This window comes from Macaca nemestrina, chromosome 14 (assembly GCF_043159975.1).
Source record: "Macaca nemestrina isolate mMacNem1 chromosome 14, mMacNem.hap1, whole genome shotgun sequence".
Lineage (NCBI taxonomy): Eukaryota > Metazoa > Chordata > Mammalia > Primates > Cercopithecidae > Macaca > Macaca nemestrina.
This window is the reverse complement of record NC_092138.1, coordinates 81,076,380-81,099,058: the sequence shown is the minus strand read 5'-3', so window position 1 is coordinate 81,099,058 and position 22,679 is coordinate 81,076,380. Positions and strand designations below refer to the sequence as shown.

At 36.4% G+C, this 22,679-nt stretch overlaps 1 protein-coding gene across 1 annotated transcript in view; it reads left to right on the top strand.

Annotated features, from left to right (window-relative positions):
* LOC105481061 (sushi, von Willebrand factor type A, EGF and pentraxin domain containing 1) overlaps positions 1-22,679 on the top strand; it is a 224,458-nt gene that overhangs the window by 103,721 nt on the left and 98,058 nt on the right. The window contains exons 15-21 of the mRNA XM_011740343.3: positions 2,125-2,289; positions 2,859-3,092; positions 5,156-5,317; positions 7,913-8,074; positions 19,910-20,071; positions 20,460-20,551; positions 21,666-21,762. Coding sequence (XP_011738645.2) covers positions 2,125-2,289; positions 2,859-3,092; positions 5,156-5,317; positions 7,913-8,074; positions 19,910-20,071; positions 20,460-20,551; positions 21,666-21,762 — 1,074 coding nt within the window. The remainder of the gene's footprint in view (positions 1-2,124; positions 2,290-2,858; positions 3,093-5,155; positions 5,318-7,912; positions 8,075-19,909; positions 20,072-20,459; positions 20,552-21,665; positions 21,763-22,679) is intronic.

Below are 22,679 nucleotides of genomic sequence, written 5' to 3'. Positions count from 1 at the left end.
ACTAAAAAACAAGCATTCTTCCCTAAATGTATTCCCAGTAGTCACAAGATCAGTATAACATTTATAACCATGCCTTGGCAGGTCATAATGTATGAAAAATAAACAACCAATAAATATAATAAAATTGATTTGACTTCATAATAATCATGTAATCAAAATTAAAACTAGGCCAGGCAAGGTGGCTCACGACTGTAATCCCAGCACGTTGGGAGGCTGAGGTGGGCAAATCACCTGAGGTCAGGAGTTAGAGACCAACTTGGTCAACCTGGTGAAACCCATCTCTACTAAATACACAAAATTAGCTGAGCGTGGTGGCACGTGCTTGTAATCCCAGCTACTCGAGAGGCTGAGGCAGGAGAATCACTTGAACCTGGGAGGTGGAAGTTGCAATGAGCCGAGATCATGCCATTGTACTCTAGCCTGGGCAAAAAGAGCAAAACTCCATCTTAAAATAAAATAAATAAAATAAATAAAGTGAAATGCAATTTTTGATCTGTCAGATTAACAAACAAGAATTATGGGGAAAAAATCATATTCATACGTTGTGTAGAAAGGAGAAATTAAGAGGGCATTTGAAAATATGTATCTAAAGGATTTTAAATGCCCATGCACTTAGACCCAGAAATTTCATTTCTAAGAATATTTCTCAAGGTAAAAATCATGCCATTGTGCAAATATGTACCACATTTCATAAATTTTGAGATGCGTATTTTTCCTTTAGACCTGAAATTGGGATGTATCTTCTAACCAATGGTATCTTAGATTTGATTAAATACTGTATGTGTAAGGATGTCCTAAAAATTTGAAATAACCTAAAAGTCTAAAAATAGAAACTGCAGGTTTGTGTTGTACCATACAAGAGAGTATTATGCCGCCATTTCACATAGAAATGCCATAAAATTTGAAAAAGATTACTAAATAATACATACATAGTATAATCTTGTTTTGTTAAAAGTGTGTTGTTTTTATTCCAGGTTTGTGTGTGTGTATATGTATGTATGTACGTATGCATAAATGTATATCCGTGTGTATAGTTATACATTCATAGTGGGAAAAAAGCTTGCCTAAAATGTTTGTGGTGATTATTTCTATGTGGTTTCTAGAATTATAGTCATTTTTAATACTTCTCTCTTTGCTCATTTTTTTCTTAACACCTACCTAATGCTTGTGGAGAAAAGGCTTAAGTAAAAAGATAATATTAATCCCAGTTAATTTTAATAGCCAAAAGCATAAATAAAGTCAAAAAGTTCAGAAAACAGTTTACTTAAGTGGAGAGGCCTATATAAATATAAATTATTGTCTAAAGTACATAACAATAGTATGGCCAGAATAATATTAATATAGTTTTATAATAAGTCAAATGCTGAGTTTGACAGCTTATATATTTTGTCTCATTTAATCCACAGACAAATCTATCAGGTAAGAATCATCTCAATTTATAAATGAAGAAACTGAGGCTCAGAAAGATAAAAGTAACTTGACTAAGATTATACAGCAGCATACATCGAGAAGCCACAATCTGAACCCATGCAGTTAATCACAGTGATATCAAGGGTATCTAGAGAATTCCACGTACCGTTGTTGCCTCCAGTGTGGTTGTATCATGGAGTCATTTAACTTATGTGCTGCCTTTGTAAACTACCCTTACCTTTAAAATATGATGAAAGCATCTTGAGTTATCTTCACAAGAGGAGATCTGTTTATGTATATTAATAGTTTATAAGGTCAATTTTAGAAACAGAAAAAAAGGATTTGGGAAAAGCCTTGCAAAGAAGTAGAAATGGATTAGAATTTTGCACCCAGCTCTTATTTACCTCTAAAATTTACCTCTAAAGCTAAAATAATTAACTATTAACTCAAAGATAGAGTGGTATAAATGCCCTGGTAGCTCCATAGAGATTTTTCTTTCTTCTTTTAGTGTATTTCATTGGTAATCTATATTAAATATGAAGTGACCAGAAATTACAATGTATGTAACATTGTAGACCAAACCCTGTATGGAGTATATTATGAGCATTTGAGGAAATAGTCAAGTGTAATTTCACTTGTGGCTTAACATTAGAACCTAAATGCTGATGAAAAAGCAACTGTGTGATCATTTGTGTCTCTGCCCCAACTCTCCAGGACCAGGTGGCTGGGGTGCAGCTAATAGGCTGGATTACTCTTACGATGACTTCTTGGACACTATGCAAGAAACACCAACAAGCATTGGCAATGCCAGGTCTTCACGGATTAAAAGAAGTGCCCCATTATCTGACTATAAAATTAAGTTAATTTTTAACATCACAGGTAAGGATAAACTGTCTGAAAAAGTAATATTATGGAAAATTCTTGGTTGGAAACTTGCTTCTCAAATCTTCCATTTGTTATCATTATTAGGAAATGACTCTGGAATTGAGAATTAGGGAAAGCACAGTTAACTAAGTCTTGCAATCTTTTGCTGTCAATATCATAGGTGTCTTTTGTAGGTCTCACGGCCACAAGCACCCTACTTCATTCTCATCTTGGCATGATTAAGGCATACTTTTAAAATGCAAGAATTTACAAGAATTTATTATGTTATAATAAAGAACTCCCAAAAAAGGTGATATAGATTTAGCAATGAGAGAAGGATTGAAACAAATTGTATGGTTCTTAGTCTTATCCATGTATTTACTTAGTTGTTCAGTGAATAGTGGTTAAATTTACTTTGAATTAATTTTTCCTGAAAGATTTTTATTTTTTTTCTATAGACCAGTTATTAGTACTAAAAGATTTTAAATATGCCATTTCTATTTGGTAAAAAAATTAACTACAAATGACTTTCTGAAACACCATGTGTTTGTGTTATGTTTTATTTTGTTTTGTTTTTATCTCAGCTAGTGTGCCATTACCCGATGAAAGAAATGATACCCTTGAATGGGAAAATCAGCAACGACTCCTTCAGACATTGGAAACTATCACAAATAAACTGAAAAGGACTCTCAGTAAAGACCCCATGTATTCCTTTCAGCTTGCATCAGAAATACTTATAGCTGACAGCAATTCATTAGAAACAAAAAAGGCTTCCCCCTTCTGCAGACCAGGCTCAGTGCTGAGAGGGCGTATGTGTGGTAAGACTGTTCCCTGTGATCAAAAATATTTGGTGCATACTGGGTCAAATAAGATGGGTGTAGCCATTTTACAACTATGAAGGGATATTGAAATGAAACATATTTTGCTCTTGTTGTGTGGTTGTTATTATTACTATTTTGTCTCAAGAGTCTAAGGAACTACTGTTGGTAAGGAAAAGAAATCTAGTTCAGGTAGGGACTCAAATCTGATTTTTATTTAAAGATTTTTAGACTTCACAGCTTTCAGTAACAGCTCCAATAATAATAACGAATACTTTGTGACCACTTCTGTATTCCAGCTGAGCACATGTCATGTTTAATCCTGTTTAGCACCTCTGTGAGGTACCATTTTTATTAAGCACATTTTACAGATGAAAAAACTGAAGCCAGAGAGGCTAAGAATTTGCCCATAAGACTTACCCATTAAGACAGTAAGTGGAGGCCAGGTGCAGTAGCTCATGCCTGTAATCCCTGCACTTTGGCCAAGGCGGGAGGATCACTTGAGCCCAGGAGTTCGAGACCAGCCTGGGCAACATGGCAAAACCCTATCTCTACAAAAAAAAAAAAAAAATACCCTAAAAATTAGCCAAGCATGATGGCGCGTGCCTGTAGTCCCAGCTACTCAGGAGGCTGAGGTGGGAGCATTACTTGAGCTCCGGAAGTCAAGGCTGCAGTGAGCTATGATTGCACCACTGCACGCCAGCCTGGGCAACAGAGTGTGATACTGTCTCAAAAATAAAAATAAAATAAAATAAAAGACAGTAAGTAGTGTGGCAAAAAATTCCATCGAGGCAGCCAACACCAGTCTTTTTTTTAATTGAGGTGAAGTTCACATAACATAAAATTAACCATTTTAAAGTATATAATTCAATGGCATGAAGTACATTCACAATCGTGTGCAACCATCACCTCTATTCCCAAAACATTTTCATCACCCTCAGAGGAGACTCTATGCCCATTAAACAGTCACTCCCTATTCTCCCTCTCCACTCCCAACCCCTTAACTTTTAACCCCTATTCTAGACTGCCACGATCTGGATCAATTCCAGCCTGTTCCCCCAAAGAAATCATCATTTATAGGTAAGGAAATCTCCTGTAATGGAACTGTGTACACTCAGCTGAACCGAATGGCATGAGTCTTATGTTCATCTCTCCGTAAACATGGGTTCTTGTGTCCTTCTTCCACAGTTCTTATTGCTAGTCCAAGAGCTCAGCTGGGTTTTTTATAGTGTGACAAATTCAGCCCATCAAAAGCACATTAAAATTGTTGTTCTAAGCCTGCACGTGTTTCCTCCCCACTTGTGAGTAAAAATCAGTAATCCCATTGACCGGTGTTTCTCATTTCTCAGTGTGATCTCGCATCACCTAAAATGCATCTTGACTCAGGCCCTATCCTAGGACTAATGCATTTGGAGGTGGGGTCTTGAAATCTGCATGTTTAACGAGTACATGGGTAATTATTACACACTCGATCTCAGAATCACCTAGGTGCTAATTTCAAGTGTCTTCCCCATTAAGGATATTAATTTTGGTAGCAGCCTTTTCAGTTTAATGTTTAATGTTCTATTTTCGTCTCAGAATTTCTGAGCCACTCCTATCAAATCTCAAAAAAATGAGGGTGCTAACTGACAAGCAGTCAGTTTCAATGGGGAAGCATTCAGAAAAACAACTAAGAAAATGTTTGTAGTGTCTGAAATCCTCAAGGGAACCAAACTGTTTTTTCCTTTTTGTCCCTCGGCTTTTTCTTTGTTAACTGTCTTCTCATGATAATCTGGCTTATCATAGCTTTAACCCACACTTTTAAACCCCTGTTATATAAGCCTTAAGCTTGGTCAGTAAGAATTTGCTTTTTCTTTAAAAAATAAAAGAATGTCTTCCTGTTGGTTTCTGGGAACATATTTCTGAAAGGTTTACCTTGTGAATAAACCTCTGGCCATAAAATTTAACCTATAAACAATAGCACCTGCAAGCATGCTTTATTACTTACATGTCTTAGGAAAAAAGAGCCCAGTGTGTTCCACCATTTTAGTTTATTCGCTGTTTCCTGTTTGCTTTTTCTGCAGTCAGTTGCCCTTTGGGAACCTATTATTCTCTGGAACATTTCACCTGTGAAAGCTGCCGGATCGGATCCTATCAAGATGAAGAAGGGCAACTTGAGTGCAAGCCTTGCCCCTCTGGGATGTACACAGAATATATCCATTCAAGAAACATCTCTGATTGTAAAGGTAGAGGCTTACTGGACATTTCAACTAAAGAAGCTCAATTTTTGTTTCCCTTTTGGAGGAAAGAAAGATTTATTTTCTTCACCCAATACTAGGCTCTTGTCTGAGGCCCCTATGGCAAAAGATAGATTTGCAAGAGAAAAGCATACACATTTATTCAATGTAAGTTTTAGGTGAAATGGGAGCCTTCAGAAATGAACCAGAAAAACCTGTGTATTTTTACGCTAAATTTGATGAAGAAGAGGATACTTGTGGAGAAGAATGATCTATTGAGAATAAGTTAAGTGGCGCTTAGCAAGTCTTGATTGTTCAGATTCTTCAGTGTGTCCCTGTGTCTTCAGGGATAGGAATATTTTTTTCCTCTTGCCCACCTGTTATAGGGTGGGCATTCCTCACATGAGGGTTTTACAGTCTGCTTCAAAGGGGAAGGTGAGAGAATTATTTCTAGGTTTTACAATCTCCTAAAGGAAAGAAAGGCAGAAGTTCAGAGACGCTTTCCTGCTTCTATGGTTTTCTCAAATTTCCTTTAGCTTGAAATATTCAGTATGCCAAGGCAAGGTACAATATTTGCAGGTAGGATGTCCTAAGCCCCATCACAGTCCTGAAATCTAAATGGCAAATAAAATGAAATAATAGTGTACAGAAAGCAATGTTATTTATTTTTTCTTTCTTTTAAACATAAAATATTACCTGAGTGTTTCCCCCACTTTAACGAAGTCCATTTAGCTTTTCTTTTGGAAATATTCCATTGCTCTAAGTTAAACTCCAATCTGCATTCATCAGTTAGCCTGGTGTATTAGGCCATTCTGACATTGCTATAAAGGAATACTTGAGACTGAGTAATTTATAAAGAAAAGAGTTTTAATTGGCTCATAGTTTTGCAGGCTATACAGGAAGCATAGCAGCATCTGCTTCTGGGGTGGCCTCAGGAAGCTTCCAATCATGGCAAATAAGGAGCAGGCATGTCACACGGAGAAAGTAGGAGCAAGGCAGGGAGTCAGGGCGAGGGGAATGTGTGGTGGCTCACACCTGTAATCCCAGAACTTTGGGAGGCTGAGGCAGGCAGGCAGTTTGAGCCAAGGAGTTCAAGACCAGCCTGGGCAACATGGCAAAATCCTGTCTCTACAAAAAATACAAAAATTAGCAGGCATGGTGGTGTGCACCTGTAGTCCCGGTTACTCGGAAGGCTGAGGTGGGAGGATTGCTTGAGCCCGGGAGGTGGAGGCTGCAGTGAGCTATGATCACACCACTGTACTCCAGCCTGAGGGACAGAGCAAGACCCTGTCTCAAAAAAAAAAAAAAAAAAAGTAAAAAAGAGAGACAGGGGAGGTGCCACATACTTTTATACAATAAGGTATCACAAGAACGAACTCACTAGCACTGGAACAGCACCAAGGGTATGATGCTAAGCCAGCCCTGAGAAATCCACCCGCATGATCCAGTCACCTCCACCAGGCCCTACCTCCAACACTGGGGATTATATTTCAGCATGAGATTTGGGCAGACACCCACATCCAAACTGTATCTATCACCTGGATTATTTTCTTGAATCTCACATTAATTAATGGAAAGAAGTTTCATGACACTTTGCAATTATTGGATTGCTTTTTGTTAGAATAGTGTCTGATGTGATGAGATCAGTTCTCCGTTTACTTGGAAATGAATAACTACAAGCACATACGCACATATTCTTGCTACTAAAATATTCAATATTTTCAAAATATTTTAACTATTATTCTTAATAAGAGTTCCTGATGGAAACATTTTCTCTCATAATTAAGGTTGCAGCAAGACATGCCTAAAATAAGGAATTTCAGAAGCGTGCTTCTTTGCCATAGTTCTGAATGCAGGTGTGGGTGCTTAATGACTGATATAAACTCTAGAGCAGTGCTGCATAATTGGAAATGCACTAAACATGTTAGCAATGGTGAAAAGGAGAGTTGTTTGGCGGTCAAAAGCAGAAAGAAAGGTCAGTACTCTGGGAGTCAGGGCATCTGGCCAAAGTCCTCTTCTACAAATCATCCTTATGAATTTAGAAAGTTGCTTCACCTCTCTGGGCCTGAAGGTATGTCTACTTTTATGTTCTACTCCTCACCAGCCCTTGCATGAAATGGCGTCTCTAGGTAAGAGGAGGTAGCAGAGCTAGTTCTTATTTAGAGCAGCCTGTTCTTTTTTAAAGCAGAGATGTCAGAGTAGTTTATAAGGCGCTAGCTGGGTTTGGGGTTTTGTTTCCGCCACTCAGGATAACAGTGTACATATTGAGAACTTCTACATGAACAAATTCCCAGTGTACAACTTGTTCCTATCATAGTGTCCTTCTGTGCTATGTATTTCTAACTTCATTTGACAGCTATTTATTGAACATGTTCTATGCATCAAACGCTGTAAAAGGTCATAATGCAAGTAAATGGAAATAGTCTAAAACTTAGCATAGAGAAGCATGGTGGTGCCACAATATGCATATGCTTAGCTAGCAGGAGAAAGAGCCCTCTGGGTTCCTCATTCTGTCCTAAGTTGCAGAAAACTCTATCCCACACAGTGCTAATTTTGTGCGGCTTAATATCATTGTTGATAATAATATTACCTTTTTCTTTTCAGCTCAGTGTAAACAAGGCACCTACTCATACAGCGGACTTGAGACTTGTGAATCGTGTCCACTGGGCACTTACCAGCCAAAATTTGGTTCCCGGAGCTGCCTCTCATGTCCAGAAAACACCTCAACCGTGAAAAGAGGAGCCGTGAACATTTCTTCATGTGGAGGTTATCAAAGCCTTAGGCACTGATACTTCTTTAAACCTACTAGGTTCTATGCAGGAAGGAGTGGCATATTTTCAGCAAAACCATACATCTACTCTATGCACAGAATGGAAATAACTGTCTCTTCATAAAAAGGGTTTTTTTGTTTAGTTTCTTAGCCAGTTAACACTTAGGTATAAATACCTGCTGTGTAAACACTGGGCTGGGTTAGGAACACTAAAGAAGTACAAGACTTTGTCTCAGGCCTCAAACAGTAATAAGCATGTGGCTTCGTGATATGGTAGAAATATATCTAAGCTAGGAACTTCGTTCCCTCCTTTACAAAGTGAAGTTCTGTCTAGTATTTCTTGAAACTCTAAACGTATTTTATTCTGTGGGTTATTACATTTCACTCCCTATGAGTTGAAGGTTTTCATGACTGGTTATTCACTCGAGCAGCACATTAGAATCATCTTCACATTTACGTGAGTATTTTTAAAGTACTGAAACCTGATCTTCTCTTCCAGAGATTCTGACTTAACTTATCTGAGTAGAGGCTGGGAATTGGTTTTCTTAAGTTTCCCCAGGTGATTATTTGAGGTGATTAGGAAAATCTGAGAGCCACTAATTTTGGTTCTCAAATGTCAGCCTGGAGAGCTTTTTAAGACAGATTGCGAGGCCCTACCTCCAGGGTCTTTGATTAGGTAGGTCTGGGGAGGGGTCTGAGAATTTGCATTTCTATTAACAACTAGTTTTCAAGTAATGCTGATTCTACTGGTTCAGGGACCACAGATTGAGAACCACTGGTTTAAATAGAAATAAAAAGATGAGAGTTCCAATTTTTAAGTGTTTCTGACTAACATCCGTACTGAGGGATGTTTTCCAGCAAAATACTCATGAACATGTAAACAAAAACAAAAGATGAAAACTTAGAATGACAATGAAACTAGGACTGACAGTCAAGATCAGCCTACTTCCAGAAATTCCAAAAAATTGCAACTACTGTAATTTGCAAAGTCAATAGAACTGGACTAAAAATAAAAGGTTGTTGGCCTACCTCTGCTACTCACTGGGAACCGAACAAACATTCCTTGATGAAAGATTTTTTTAAAAAAATTGTGTATCCTACCTCTACAGTTTTATTTAAAAACCTAAAGTCTATGGCAACTAAGAAATGAAGAAGCTGTACCCATATTGAATGAATGGTGTTTTTAAGAAGCCAACCTACTGGTTCCCTACTTCTCTCAGACAACACAGAGACACATAGGCACCCTTCCTACTCGCACTGCACACTAGCCATGCTTGACTTCACCCAGTTAGAGATTACCAGTAAACAAGAGCTAGGAAAAGTTAATGTGCAAGGGCAGGAAGGGGCGTTTCCAGCATTGCATCTTGGAAGTTGTAGTCCTTATAAGTTAAGTGCATTGGGACAAAAGGAAACAGGCAAAACACATTCTGAATGATATGTTCATATATACTTCATATGTTTAAATTATCTCAGTCTAGTGGAATCAAGGTAGATACAAGTCTGTGAGACTTGAGGCATTGGGCAAGTAATATCAACCTAATAGTTTCACTGAAGAGAAGAAAATTTAGGGCCTAACTGAAACTCATAAACCATGTCTGTTGGATAATACCATATTTGGATCTTTTTTGGTTTTTTTAATTTAAGTTCTAGGGAACATATGCACAACATGCAGGTTTGTTACATATGTATACATGTGCCATGTTGGTGTGCTGCACCCATTAACTCGTAATTTACATTAGGTTATCTCTTAATGCTATCCCTTCCCCCTGCCCCCTCCCCACAATAGGCCCAGGTGTGTGATGTTCTGCTTCCTGTGTCCAAGTGATCTCATTGTTCAGTTCCCACCTACGAGTGAAAACATGTGGTGTTTGGTTTTCTGTTCTTGTGATAGTTTGCTGAGAATGATGGTTTCCAGCTGCATCCATGTCCCTGCAAAGGACATGAACTCATCCTTTTTTATGGCTGCATATTATTCCATGGTATATATGTGCCACATTTTCTTGATCCAGTCTGTCACTGCTGGACATTTAGGTCGATTCCAAGTCTTTGCTATTGTAAATAGTGCCGCAATAAACATATGTGTGCATGTGTCTTTATAGCAGCATGATTTACAATCTTTTGGGTATATACCCAGTAATGGCATGGCTGGGTCAATTGGAATTTCTAGTTCTAGATCCTTGAGGAATCGCCATACTGTTTTCCACAATGGTTGAACTAGTTTACAGTCCCACCAACAGTGTAAAAGTGTTCCTATTTCTCCACATCCTCTCCAGCACCTGTTGTTTCCTGACTTTTTAATGATTGCCATTCTAACTGGTGTACGATGGTATCTCATTGTGGTTTTGATTTGCATTTCTCTGATGGCCAGTGATGATGAGCATTTTTTCATGTGTCTGTTGGCTGTATGAATGTCTTCTTTTGAGAAGTGTCTGTTCATATCCTTTGCCCACTTTTTGATGGGGTTGTTTGCTTTTTTTTTTTTTTTTGTAAATTTGTTTGAGTTCCTTGTAGGTTCTGGATATTAGCCCTTTCTCAGATGAGTATATTGCAAACATTTTCTCCCATTCTGTGGGTTGCCTGTTCACTCTGATGGTAGTTTCTTTTATTGTGCAGAAGCTCTTTGGTTTAATTAGATCCCATTTGTCAATTTTGGCTTTTGCTGCTGTTGCTTTTGGTGTTTTAGACATGAAGTCCTTACCCATGCCTATGACCTGAATGGTATTACCTAGGTTTTCTTCTAGGGTTTTTATGGTATTAGGTCTAACATTTAAGTCTCTAATCCATCTTGAATTAATTTTCACATAAGGAGTAAGGAAAGGATCCAATTTCAGCTTTCTATTTATGGCTAGCCAGTTTTCCCAGCACCATTTATTAAATAGGGAATCCTTTGCCCATTTCTTGTTTTTGTCAGGTTTGTCAAAGATCAGATGGCTATAGATGTGTGGTATTATTTCTGAGGGCTCTGTTCTGTTCCATTGGTCTATATCTCTGTTTTGGTACCAGTACCATACTGTTTTGATTACTGTAGCCTTGTAGTATAGTTGAAAGTCAGGTAGCATGATGCCTCTAGCTTTGTTCTTTTGGCTTAGGATTGTCTTGGCAATGTGGGCTCTTTTTTGGTTCCATATGAACTTTAAAGCAGTTTTTTTTCCAATTCTGTGAAGAAAGTCATTGGTAGCTTAATAGGGATGGCATTGAATCTATAAATTACCTTGGGCAGTATGGCCATTTTCACGATATTGATTCTTCCTATCCATGAGCATGGTATGTTCTTCCATTTGTTTGTGTCTTCTTTTATTTCACTGAGCGGTGGTTTGTAATTCTCCTTGAAGAGGTCCTTTACATCCCTTGTAAGTTGGATTCCTAGGTATTGTATTCTCTTTGAAGCTATTGTGAATGGAAGTTCATTCATGATTTGGCTCTCTGTTTGTCTGTTACTGGTGTATATGAATGCTTGTGATTTTTGCACATTGATTTTGTATCCTGAGACTTTGCTGAAGTTGCTAATCAGCTTAAGGAGATTTTGGGCTGAGATGATGGGGTTTTCTAAATATACAATCATGTCATCTGCAAACAGGGACAATTTGACGACTTCTTTTCCTAGCTGAATACCCTTTATTTCTTTCTCTTGCCTGGTTGCCCTAGCCAGAACTTCCAACATTATATTGAATAGGAGTGGTAAGAGAGGGCATCCTTGTCTTGTGCCAGTTTTCAAAGAGAATGCTTCCAGTTTTTGCCCATTCAGTATGATATTGGCTGTGGGTTTGTCATACATAGCTCTTATGATTTTGAGATACATTCCATCAATACCTAGTTTATTGAGAGTTTTTAGCAGGAAGGTCTGTTGAATTTTGTCAAAGGCCTTTTCTGCATCTATTGAGATAATCATGTGGTTTTTGTCTTTGGTTATGTTTATATGCTGGATTACATTTATTGATTTGCGTATGTTGAACCAGCCTTGCATCCCAGGGATGAAGCCCACTTGATCATGGTGGATAAGCTTTTTGATGTGCTGCTGGATTTGGTTTGCCAGTATTTTACTGAGGACTTTTGCATTGACGTTCATCAGGTATATTGGTCTAAAATTCTCTTTTTTTGTTGTATCTCTGCCAGGTTTTGGTATCAGGATGATGCTGGCCTCATAAAATGAGTTAGGGAGGATTCCTTCTTTTTCTATTGATTGGAATAGTTTCAGAAGGAATGGTACCAGCTCCTCCTTGTACCTCTGGTAGAATTCAGCTGTGAATCCATCTGGTCCTGGACTTTTTTTGGTTGGTAGGCTATTAATCATTGCCTATTTCACAGCCTGCTATTGGTCTATTCAGGGATTCAGCTTCTTCCTGGTTTAGTCTTGGGAGAGTGTAAGTGTCCAGGAAATTATTCATTTCTTCTAGGTTTTCTAGTTCATTTGTGTAGAGGTGTTTATAGTATTCTCTGATGGTAGTTTGTATTTCTGTGGGGTCAGTGGTGATATCCCCTTTCTCATTTTTTGTTGTGACTATTTGATTCTTCTCTCTTTTCTTCTTTATTAGTCTTGCTAGCGGTCTATCAATTATGTTGATCTTTTCAAAAAAACCAGCTCCTGGATTCATTGATTTTTTTTTTTTTTAAGGGTTTTTGTGTCTGTATCTCCTTCAGTTCTGCTCTGATCTTGGTATTTCTTGCCTTCTGCTAGCTTTTGAATGTGTTTGCTCTTGCTTCTCTAGTTCTTTTAATTGTGATGTTAGGGTGTCAATTTTAGATCTTTCCTGCTTTCTCTTGTGGGCATTTAGTGCTATAAATTTCCCTCTACACACTGCTTTAAATGTGTCCCAGAGATTCTGGTATGTTGTATTTTTGTTCTCATTGGTTTCAAAGAACGTCTTTATTTCTCCCTTCATTTCATTATGCACCCAGCAGTCATTCAGGAGCAGGTTATTCAATTTCCATGTAGTTGATCAGTTTTGATTGAGTTTCTTAGTCCTGAGTTCTAGTTTGATTGCACTGTGGTGTGAGAGACAGTTTGTTATAATTTCTGTTCTTGTACATTTGCTGAGGAGTGCTTTACTTCCAACTATGTGGTCAATTTTGGAAAAACTGCGATGTGGTGCTGAGAATGTATATTCTGTTGATTTGGGGTGGAGATTTCTGTAGATGTCTATTAGGTCTGCTTGGTGCAGAGATGAGTTCAATTCCTGGATATCCTTGTTAACTTTCTGTCTTATTCATCTGTCTCATGTTGAAAATGGGGTGTTAAAGTCTCTGATTATTATTGTGTGGGAGTCTAAGTCTCTTTGTAAGTCTCTAAGGACTTGCTTTATGAATCTGGGTGCTCCTGTATTGGGTACATATATATTTAGGATAGTTAGCTCTTCTTGTTGAATTGATCCCTGTACCATTCTGTAATGGCCTTCTTTGTCTCTTTTGATCCTTGATGGTTTAAAGTCTGTTTTATCAGAGACTAGGATTGTAACCCCTGCCTTTTTTTGTTTTCCATTTGCTTGGTAGATCTTCCTCCATCCCTTTCTTTTGAGCCTATGTGTGTCTCTGCATGTGAGAATGGGTCTCCTGAATACAGCAAACTGAGGGGTCTTGACTCTTTATCCAATTTGCCAGTCTGTGTCTTTTAATTGGACCCTTTAGTCCATTTACATTTAAGGTTAATATTGTTATGTGTGAACTTGATCCTGTCATCATGATATTAGCTGGTTATTTTGCTAGTTAGTTGATGCAGTTTCCTCCTAGCATCGATGGTCTTTACATTTTGGCATGTGTTTGCAATGGCTGGTACTGGTTGTTCCTTTCCATGTTTAGTGCTTCCTTCAGGATCTCTTATAGGGCAGGCCTGGTGGTAACAAAATCTCTAAGCATTTGCTTTTCTGTAAAGGATTTTATTTCTCCTTCACTTATGAAACTTAGTTTGGCTGGATATGAAATTCTGGGTTGAAAATTCTTTTCTTTAAGAATGTTGAATATTGGCCCCCCACTCTCTTCTGGCTTGGAGAGTTTCTGCTGAGAGATCTGCTGTTAGTCTGATGGGCTTCCCTTTGGGGGTAACCCTACCTTTCTCTCTGGCTGCCCTGAACATTTTTTCCTTCATTTCAACTTTGGCGAATCTGACAATTATGTGTCTTGGAGTTGCTCTTCTCGAGGAGTATCTTTGTGGCATTCTCTGTATTTCCTGAATTTGAATGTTGGCCTGCCTTGCTAGGTTGGGGAAGTTCTCCTGGATAATATCCTGCAGAGTGTTTTCCAACTTGGTTCCATTCTCCCTGTCACTTTCAGGCACACCAATCAGACATAGATTTGGTCTTTTCACATAATCCCATATTTCTTGGAGGCTTTGTTCATTTCTTTTTACTGTAAACTTCTCTTTTCGCTTCATTTCATTCATTTGATCTTCAATTGCTGATACTCTTTCTTCCAGTTGATCGTGTCAGTTTCTGAAGTTTGTGCATTTGTCACGTAGTTTTCTTGTCATGGTTTTCATCTCGATCAGTTCGTTTATGGACGTCTCTGCATTGGTTATTCTAGTTATCCATTCTTGCATTCTTTTTTCAAGGTTTTTAGTTTCTTTGCGCTGGGTACATAGTTCCTCCTTTAGCTCTGAGAAGTTTGATCGACTGAAGCCTTCTTCTCTCAGCTCGTCAAAGTCGTTCTCCGTACAGCTTTGTTCCATTGCTGGCGATAAGCTGTGTTCCTCAGTTGAAAATGCAGAAGTCCCCCGTCTTTTGTGTCACTGGAGCTGTTCCTATTCGGCCATCTTGCGTGCCCCCCAATCGTTTAATCTTTTAATTAAAAGTCTCTCAAACCTTCACATTCTGATTGAAATAGATCTGCTAGAGACTCTTTTATTTTGTCAATATAAGAACTAATTTTGGCAGAAAGTCCACAGTAAAAAATTCTCTCTTCCTGCCCACTTCCTCCAACCACAAAAGCAACTAGGATTTTTATAGTGAATCAAGTTCATATTTGACATTTTTTTTCTCTTAGCTTTCTAAATAAACCTTGAGGTTTGTGTAATACTAAATTATTATAATTAAGGCGTTATAATTCCCAGAAAGTCTCTAAATTTCTGGCCCTACTCTCCTAATATTCCTAGCATAAGTTTAACCACATTCTGCTTCTCATGAGTGGGAATTACAAATGACAAAAGTTAACATTCTTCTGCGGTGCTGGATAAACATTTTATTTTAAGCTTAAATATGTATAAGTTCTAAAACGGTCCCTTATATATAGTTTTTCTTAGTTTTTAACTCCTTTCTCTCTCTTTCTTGTTTGCTTGCTTTTGCCTTTCTCTTTCCTTCTTTCCCTTTCTCTTTCTTTTTGCCTTTTTCTTTTCCTTTCACCTGCTTTTCCTTCTTTCTTTCTCTTATCTGCCTTTCTTTCTGCCTTTTTCTTTCTTTCTTTCCTTCCTTTTTCTTTATTTTCTCTTTTGGTATTGATTTATTATTTTTGTTATTGATTTATTTTCTATCTTTCAGTATTGATTTATTTTTATAGTGTACCATTTACCTTATTTTTTGCCAAGACATTGGTTTTGTATTTCTCTATCATGTGGAACTTAAAATATTATTATTCAAGACAGCAATCATGTTTAAGTATCACAAAGTATATTAGTTTGTTAAAGTAATGTATTTGTACACTTTGCTTTTTATAACTTCTTAGGTTATTACATATTCTTGTGTTTGTAGGTACACACTCAAGAGTCTGAAATTTTTCATTCATTAAAAATAATTTTTATCTGAAGAATTCCTCAGGTGACTTGTTGTTGTTGTTGTTGTCAATATATGATCCTGTAGGAGAAGAAAAGATGATGTTTAGACTGGGTGACACCACCTTCTACCCTGACTCTCCAGAATGAAGTTAAAAGGAGGCTCAGGAAGTCATTGATCTCTGACCTCATCTTAGGAAACTGATTTATTTATTTAAAATGATCTACAATTAAGGTGTACAAAATGATATTATGATATTCTTATGAACATATACATCATCTCACATAGTTGCCCTTCTTTGTGTGTGTGTGTGGTAAGAGAAGCTGAAATTCTCTTAGCAAATTTCTAGTATACAATATAGTATTATTAATTGTAGTCAGAAAACCCATTGAAAAGGCAAAATCCACTTGGCTCCAGGCCTGTATGTGTTGCCCTTAACACTGTCAGAGAGCAGCACAAGTGATATGACATTTTTTTCCTGGTCATTTCCATGCACTGTTTGTGATTTGATTTTAATATCATTTTGGTATACTTAGATTATTTTTTTCTCTCTCTCTCCAATAGAGGAGGTGAAAAGAGGGTTTTGTTCCATTTTTCTTGACTGGGAGACTAGTTTCTTTGGCCAAGAATCAAAATGAAACATTCACCCCTCTTATGACACCAGTTCATTAGGAATTGTGTATTTATGGGTGTGTGTATGCGTATGTGTTTAGTACTGTATTACGTACTAGATAGTGCCACTATTATGTACATGTGTATGTTTATACATATATATGTGTGTGTGAATATATGTTTACTGCATATATACATACTCTATTAAATGCTCATTGACCACTGCAGGAAAATATATTTCTGATGACAATGTCTGCCCTTGGACAATAACTTAAACTAATTGCATATGCAAATTTATTTTGTATTTTCTATGCTAAAAGGTATAGACATTACAATGATGAGTTAGGTGTTTTTAGAAGCTAATAGATTTATTTATTTGAAATGTTAGTATTTTATTACTATTGCATCTTAGTATAATTTTTTACCTTCTGTCAGTTTCTAGGGGCATAAACATCTTTTTGAGCATCTTTGTGCTGAAAATTATATGTAAAAAAAGGTTTAATTCATTACAGCATCCTGAGTTTTGCTGATGGAATTTATCTTTTCAGCATTTCATACATACTCAGAGATACTCTCCCAAACAAAATTTTGTACTTTTACCAGCGGAAGATTGATGCTTTCAGTTAACTAATTAGCTGTGTGTGACTTACCTTTTCCAAATAGGCAATCACTTTTAGAAACTGAAGATTGAGGAAACCCATTTTAAACTAAGCAAGTTTACAGTTTGTGTGAATAACAGAGCGCTACCTAGCACTCTGAGATCAATCAAACAGTAAATTAGCTTGTTCTTAGTGAAATAAAAATAGTTTTAAAATGTAAATTTTATGCATGTAAAGACCAAACCTGCAAGAAATATTTTTTTCTAAATTTGCATTGAAATCTATGATATTTTCTGCCATCTCTTGATTGAATTACCATCTCTTCATTGAGCTCTTTTGTTAATTGCGTAAAAGAGTCTTTAGCAAAAAATTTGTCTGGCTATTTTTGTTTTAAATTTCCCATCTAAATGTCTTGAGATTATCACAAATGCTTTGTTTTTTTTCTCAAGTCAGTAAAAAAGAGATGCTACGACATGACATACCTGCTCCCTTGAACCTCAGTCCATCTCTAAATTTTTCAACCATACTGCTAATTATCTCTGCTGTACTATTTTTATTGTAAGGACACCAAACCCTAAATGATAAGAATGCTGACATCCTGAGCAGCTACTTTTTGTGTTCTGTCTTCCATACTTACATTTATGCAGACAAGTCTTAGTATTTTTGATAGTTTTCTTAGTTTATAATGGCTTTAATATCTACCCATATGATGCCAGTTCATCCAAGGAAAGGGCACACCCAATCTGAATTCATACTTGGGTTGCTGTCTAAAACCCCAACCAAAGAATTAAATCATGAGTACTCTGTCCCCCTACCCTCTGCCAAATGCAACAAAACATCATGGAAGAAAATCCAAGTTTGTTTTATGTTTGAGGCCATTTTTAATTTGGTTAATATTCCACTCATTATTTGGCAAGAGAATTTCAGATTTGGTTAAATGACAATTCTCAAATGAATGTTCTTTACAAAAAGCTTAACACAAATGACAGTGAAAGGTTAAAAATAAGATTTCCAGACCAATGAATACAAAAAAACAAGCAAGTAGGGGGGTGGTAAAGTGAGTTTATGAAAAAGTTCAATTCAAAGCCCAATAGCATCACATGAGGAAAAGAGTTATTTTTACAAAATTCACAAGCAGTATAAGTTAGTCATAATAAAGCTTTGTCATCAAATAACAGCAGCAAAATACAACAAAATCTGTATGTCTCACAATGATAAATTGTAAAAATAAAATTTTCATGGAAGATTTTAATACCTTCCTTGAATTTTTTTTTATTTTTTATTATTTTTTTTTTTAGACGGAGTCTTGCTCTGTTGCTCAGGCTGGAGTGCAGTGGTGCCATCTCATCTCACTGCAACCTCTGCCTCCCGGGTTCAAGCAATTCTCCTGCCTTAGCCTCCTGAGTAGCTGGGATTACAGGTGCCTGCCACCACACTGGCTAATTTTTGTACTTTTAGTAGAGATGGTGTTTCGCCATGTTGGCCAGGCTGGTTTGGAACTCCTGACCTCAAGTGATTTGCCCACCTCAGCTTCCCAAGGTGCTGGGGATTACAGGCCTGAGCCACCATGCCCCGCCACTCCCTTGAATTTATAAAGATCAAGTAGGCAATCAGTAAAGACACAGAGAACTTATAGTACATGATTGATAAGGCTGAACTAATAATACGCATTATACTTTTTACTCTATGGTGATAACACTTTCAATGAAGTATTTATTATTTTTAATTAGATATAGTGAACAAAAAAATCTCAAAATTCAAAAGGTAGCAGTTATGCAACATAAATTCTCTGACCATAAGATGATTAAAAACAAATTAATAAAAACTCATATACAAATTTCAAATATTTATACATTTTAAGCCATCTTTCTGAAAATAATTGTGTCAAAAAATCAAATTACAATTCTTATTACTTAGAAAATAGCAAACAAAAATACTAATGATAAAACTACCGATTTCACTAAAGCTACTTGCATAGTTAAATATATTACCTTACATTATTTTAGTATTAAATAAGGAGGAGTAATAATTACTTGCTCATGAAAGCAGTTAAACAAAATTAACAGGCAAAACACAAACTGGCAAAAATAATTAGTCTAAGTATGTCAAAGGATTCATATTCTTAATATATAGAAACATTAAAAATCCTCCATAAATAATAGACTATTGAGGAGAAATAAAATTTCTAATAAGTAGAAAAAAGCAACTTCATTTATCAAAATGCAAATTAAAATAACTATAATTCCATTTTCATCCCAAATTGGAAAAAAATTAATAATGCCAGTGCTGAAGAGCATGCAGTGAAAAGAGTGATTTCATACACTACTAATGGGAGTATAAATTGGAACTACTTATTTAATGATTTGGCACTATATATCAATGGCTTTATTCTTTTCAAATCTTTAGACCTAACTATTCAACTACTCAAATCCAATTATTCTAATTCAACCACTCAAAGTCAACTGTTATCCCAAGGAAATAATCAGAGCTAAATACAAAGATTATGTAAAAAATTTACTTCATCATTATTTATAATGGCAAACAAATGAAAACAATCTAAATATCCAATAGTAGAAAAAACGTTAAATCAATCATGGTCTGTCAATGAGATGCAACATTTTTCTTTTATTAAAATCTATATAATGATCTGGGGGAATGATTTGGGAAACACGATATTGTTTTAGGTGGAAAAATCAGAATAATATGGCCAATTCTAAACCTCATTAAATTAATGTGTGTGATTAAAGACAGGAAGGAAACCCAACAAAACATTTACCTGGGTGATAAGATGACAAGGGTATTAAATATATGGAAGAGATTATATAGGTAATTCAGTAGGTTTCTTATATGCAAAGATTAAATCACTTCTTTCAAAGGTAGAGTGTGTTACTTTATATGCACATACGATTTGTTTTTACCTCCGCAGTTCCTTGTCCAGAGGGAAAATTCTCACGTTCTGGGTTAATGCCCTGTCATCCATGTCCTCGCGACTATTACCAACCTGATGCAGGGAAGGCCTTCTGCCTGGCCTGTCCCTTTTATGGAACTACCCCGTTTGCTGGTTCCAGATCCATCACAGAATGTTCAAGTAAGTAAACTTCATTTCTTATGGAATCCTATGTTGGACTCTTACTTTTCCCTGTCTCTGTTGTAGCTTCAGTTCTGAATACTAGTATTTTCGGTGAATTTGGGCGTCTGGACTTGTTAAATTGTCCTTCTGAGGTATTTTTGATGACCATGGCACAAAGAGTCTTGTTTTGGAAACACTGAACTTGATAATTTCTAAATTTCTTTCTAAGAGTCTAGGATGTAATGATGTATGCCATCCATCTCTGTTTTCTTTTTTAAAATATAAGTCAAACAAAATATATGTGGCTTTACCGACTCTAACAACCAGAATCTTGACTATAGTGTTAGATGTAGTCCACTTACTGCCATATGTACCACACTGACATGTTTTTCTATTAATTGATTAGGTTTCAGTTCAACTTTCTCAGCAGCAGAGGAAAGTGTGGTTCCCCCTGCCTCTCTTGGACATATTAAAAAGAGACATGAAATCAGCAGTCAGGCAAGTTCATTTTCCATAAAATTTTCTCTAGTGGAATGCTTGGAAAGCAATTTGTCATTTTACATGTCACACACAGGAAAAGGACCAGGATTGAAATTTTAGGTAATCAAGATCTATGAATTTTATAAATGAATAATTGTATTTACAATGACTCCTATTTAGAACATTCCCAAAATGCAACATTAGATGTTCTAAGTACCAAAAATGAGAGTTTTTCCCAGAAATGCCTGGCAATAAGAATGAGTAGATACGGGGAGCCTTTTGATTCACTATAAACACTTACCACAAGCACAACCCATCATTTGAGTAAGGGAATTTGGTTTAACGAAAGGGCTTTTCTAATTGGCAGGAAGAGTTACCCAACTTTCATGAAAATTATTTAAATTTCTTCGCCAGCGGGAAAAAAAAAAAGATTTCTTGGGAAAAGGTATGAATTCTTAAAAATTAAACATAAATTAATATAGCTAAACCAAATCTGTATTTTTTTAAAAGACTAGTTTTTAAGTCTTGATTACTTTAATAGATTCAGTCATTACTCCGAATTCACCTTGCCCAATGTCATGAATTCCTTGCCTTTTAGTATTTTCATGGATAATGGGGATATATTTCTGATTTCAACTTCCTACAGCCCAGTCCAAACATAATGACTTGTTAGGACTCTAGAAGTCATATTTCAAACTGAGCCTAGTGGACATAGGAGTTTGTAGGATCTCCTAAAGCAGTGGCTGTCACATGGAGGCATAACAGAATCCTGGCCATGTTTTTAAGACAGTAATGTATAGACTTCACTCCCAGAGATCCTGATTTAGCTGATCGGAGTTGAGGCCCTGACCTTAGTATACTTTTAAAATATCAGTTGTATTTTAGCATGCAGCCAGCATTTAGAAATGCTCCTTAGGTTTACCAGAACATCACCCAAGAATGATATATATCATTTGCTCCCCTATATGGCAGGCACCAGTGTTATTCAGGCAGCAACCCAGCTAGCTTGAATGAACTTACCTGGAAACAGGAATGAGCTGTCTAATGTTGCAAACCCTCTGACTCTAATCAGGACTGCTTTGAAATACATAGAGTGCTTTGTCTCTGATTGATTTTTTTATGCTACTGGTAGGTTTTCCATGAATGCTTCTTAAACCCTTGCCACAATAGTGGAACCTGCCAACAACTTGGGCGTGGTTATGTTTGTCTCTGTCCACTTGGATATACAGGTAAATAACAGAGAGGAATGTAGATTTTAATATTTTTATATGAAATCATTATGACTTGCAGTATCAAACTTTAGTATATTAAATATATCTGGTAAGATACATTAGACTATGATTAGACTATGTAAATGTGCCAAAATTTGTTGAACAAGATAATAGGAGAAAAAAATTATACATACTTAACAAATGACGGTTTTCTTTGCCCATTTTGGATAAAGAATAACGACTCATCTTCCCTATGAGTCTTTATCATAACCTACAATTTAAATTGAAATACAGTTCCAGGGGTCATGTTCAAAGTTTCATTCTGTCAAAAATTATATGCGTGATACTCCACATAGAACAGATTGTCCAGTATAAACATTTTTAAATGAACTGGCAGTTTCTCTCATATGCTACACACTAATAGAAGTTCTTGTGAATAGCTATGATTTGTTGCTTTGTTTCTAGCTTTCTGGAAGCTGTGCTTAGAAAAACAATTTGGCTTTGGACTTTATTATGTAGGAATTATGTAAGAATTATGGGGGTTTTTAACAGTTTGGTTCACAGTCGACTTGAGTCCAGAAACATAATTTTTGAGGGGAAATGAAATATACCTTAAAATTGCAATTAATTTAAAATAATCGTTTTATTGTAGACAGTTTTTTTTCCAATGTTATACAACCAACTTGAAAGTTTGTAATGAGAAATAGTATTTAAGTAAAGGAATTCACCACAAGATAAGCAAAATGAAAGTCAAAAAACAAAGTATAGTCGAGATCTATCTAGAATATTGGCATTCCAGTATAGCTGGCTCGTGTTGTGTGCGTGTGTGTCTTGTGAATTTTTATAAAAATATTTACCTTGATGTTCCATAAGAAATAAAGGATCTTGTTTGGGAATTCTGTAAATTAGTGGTGGTTGAGAGAGGGCATAATATA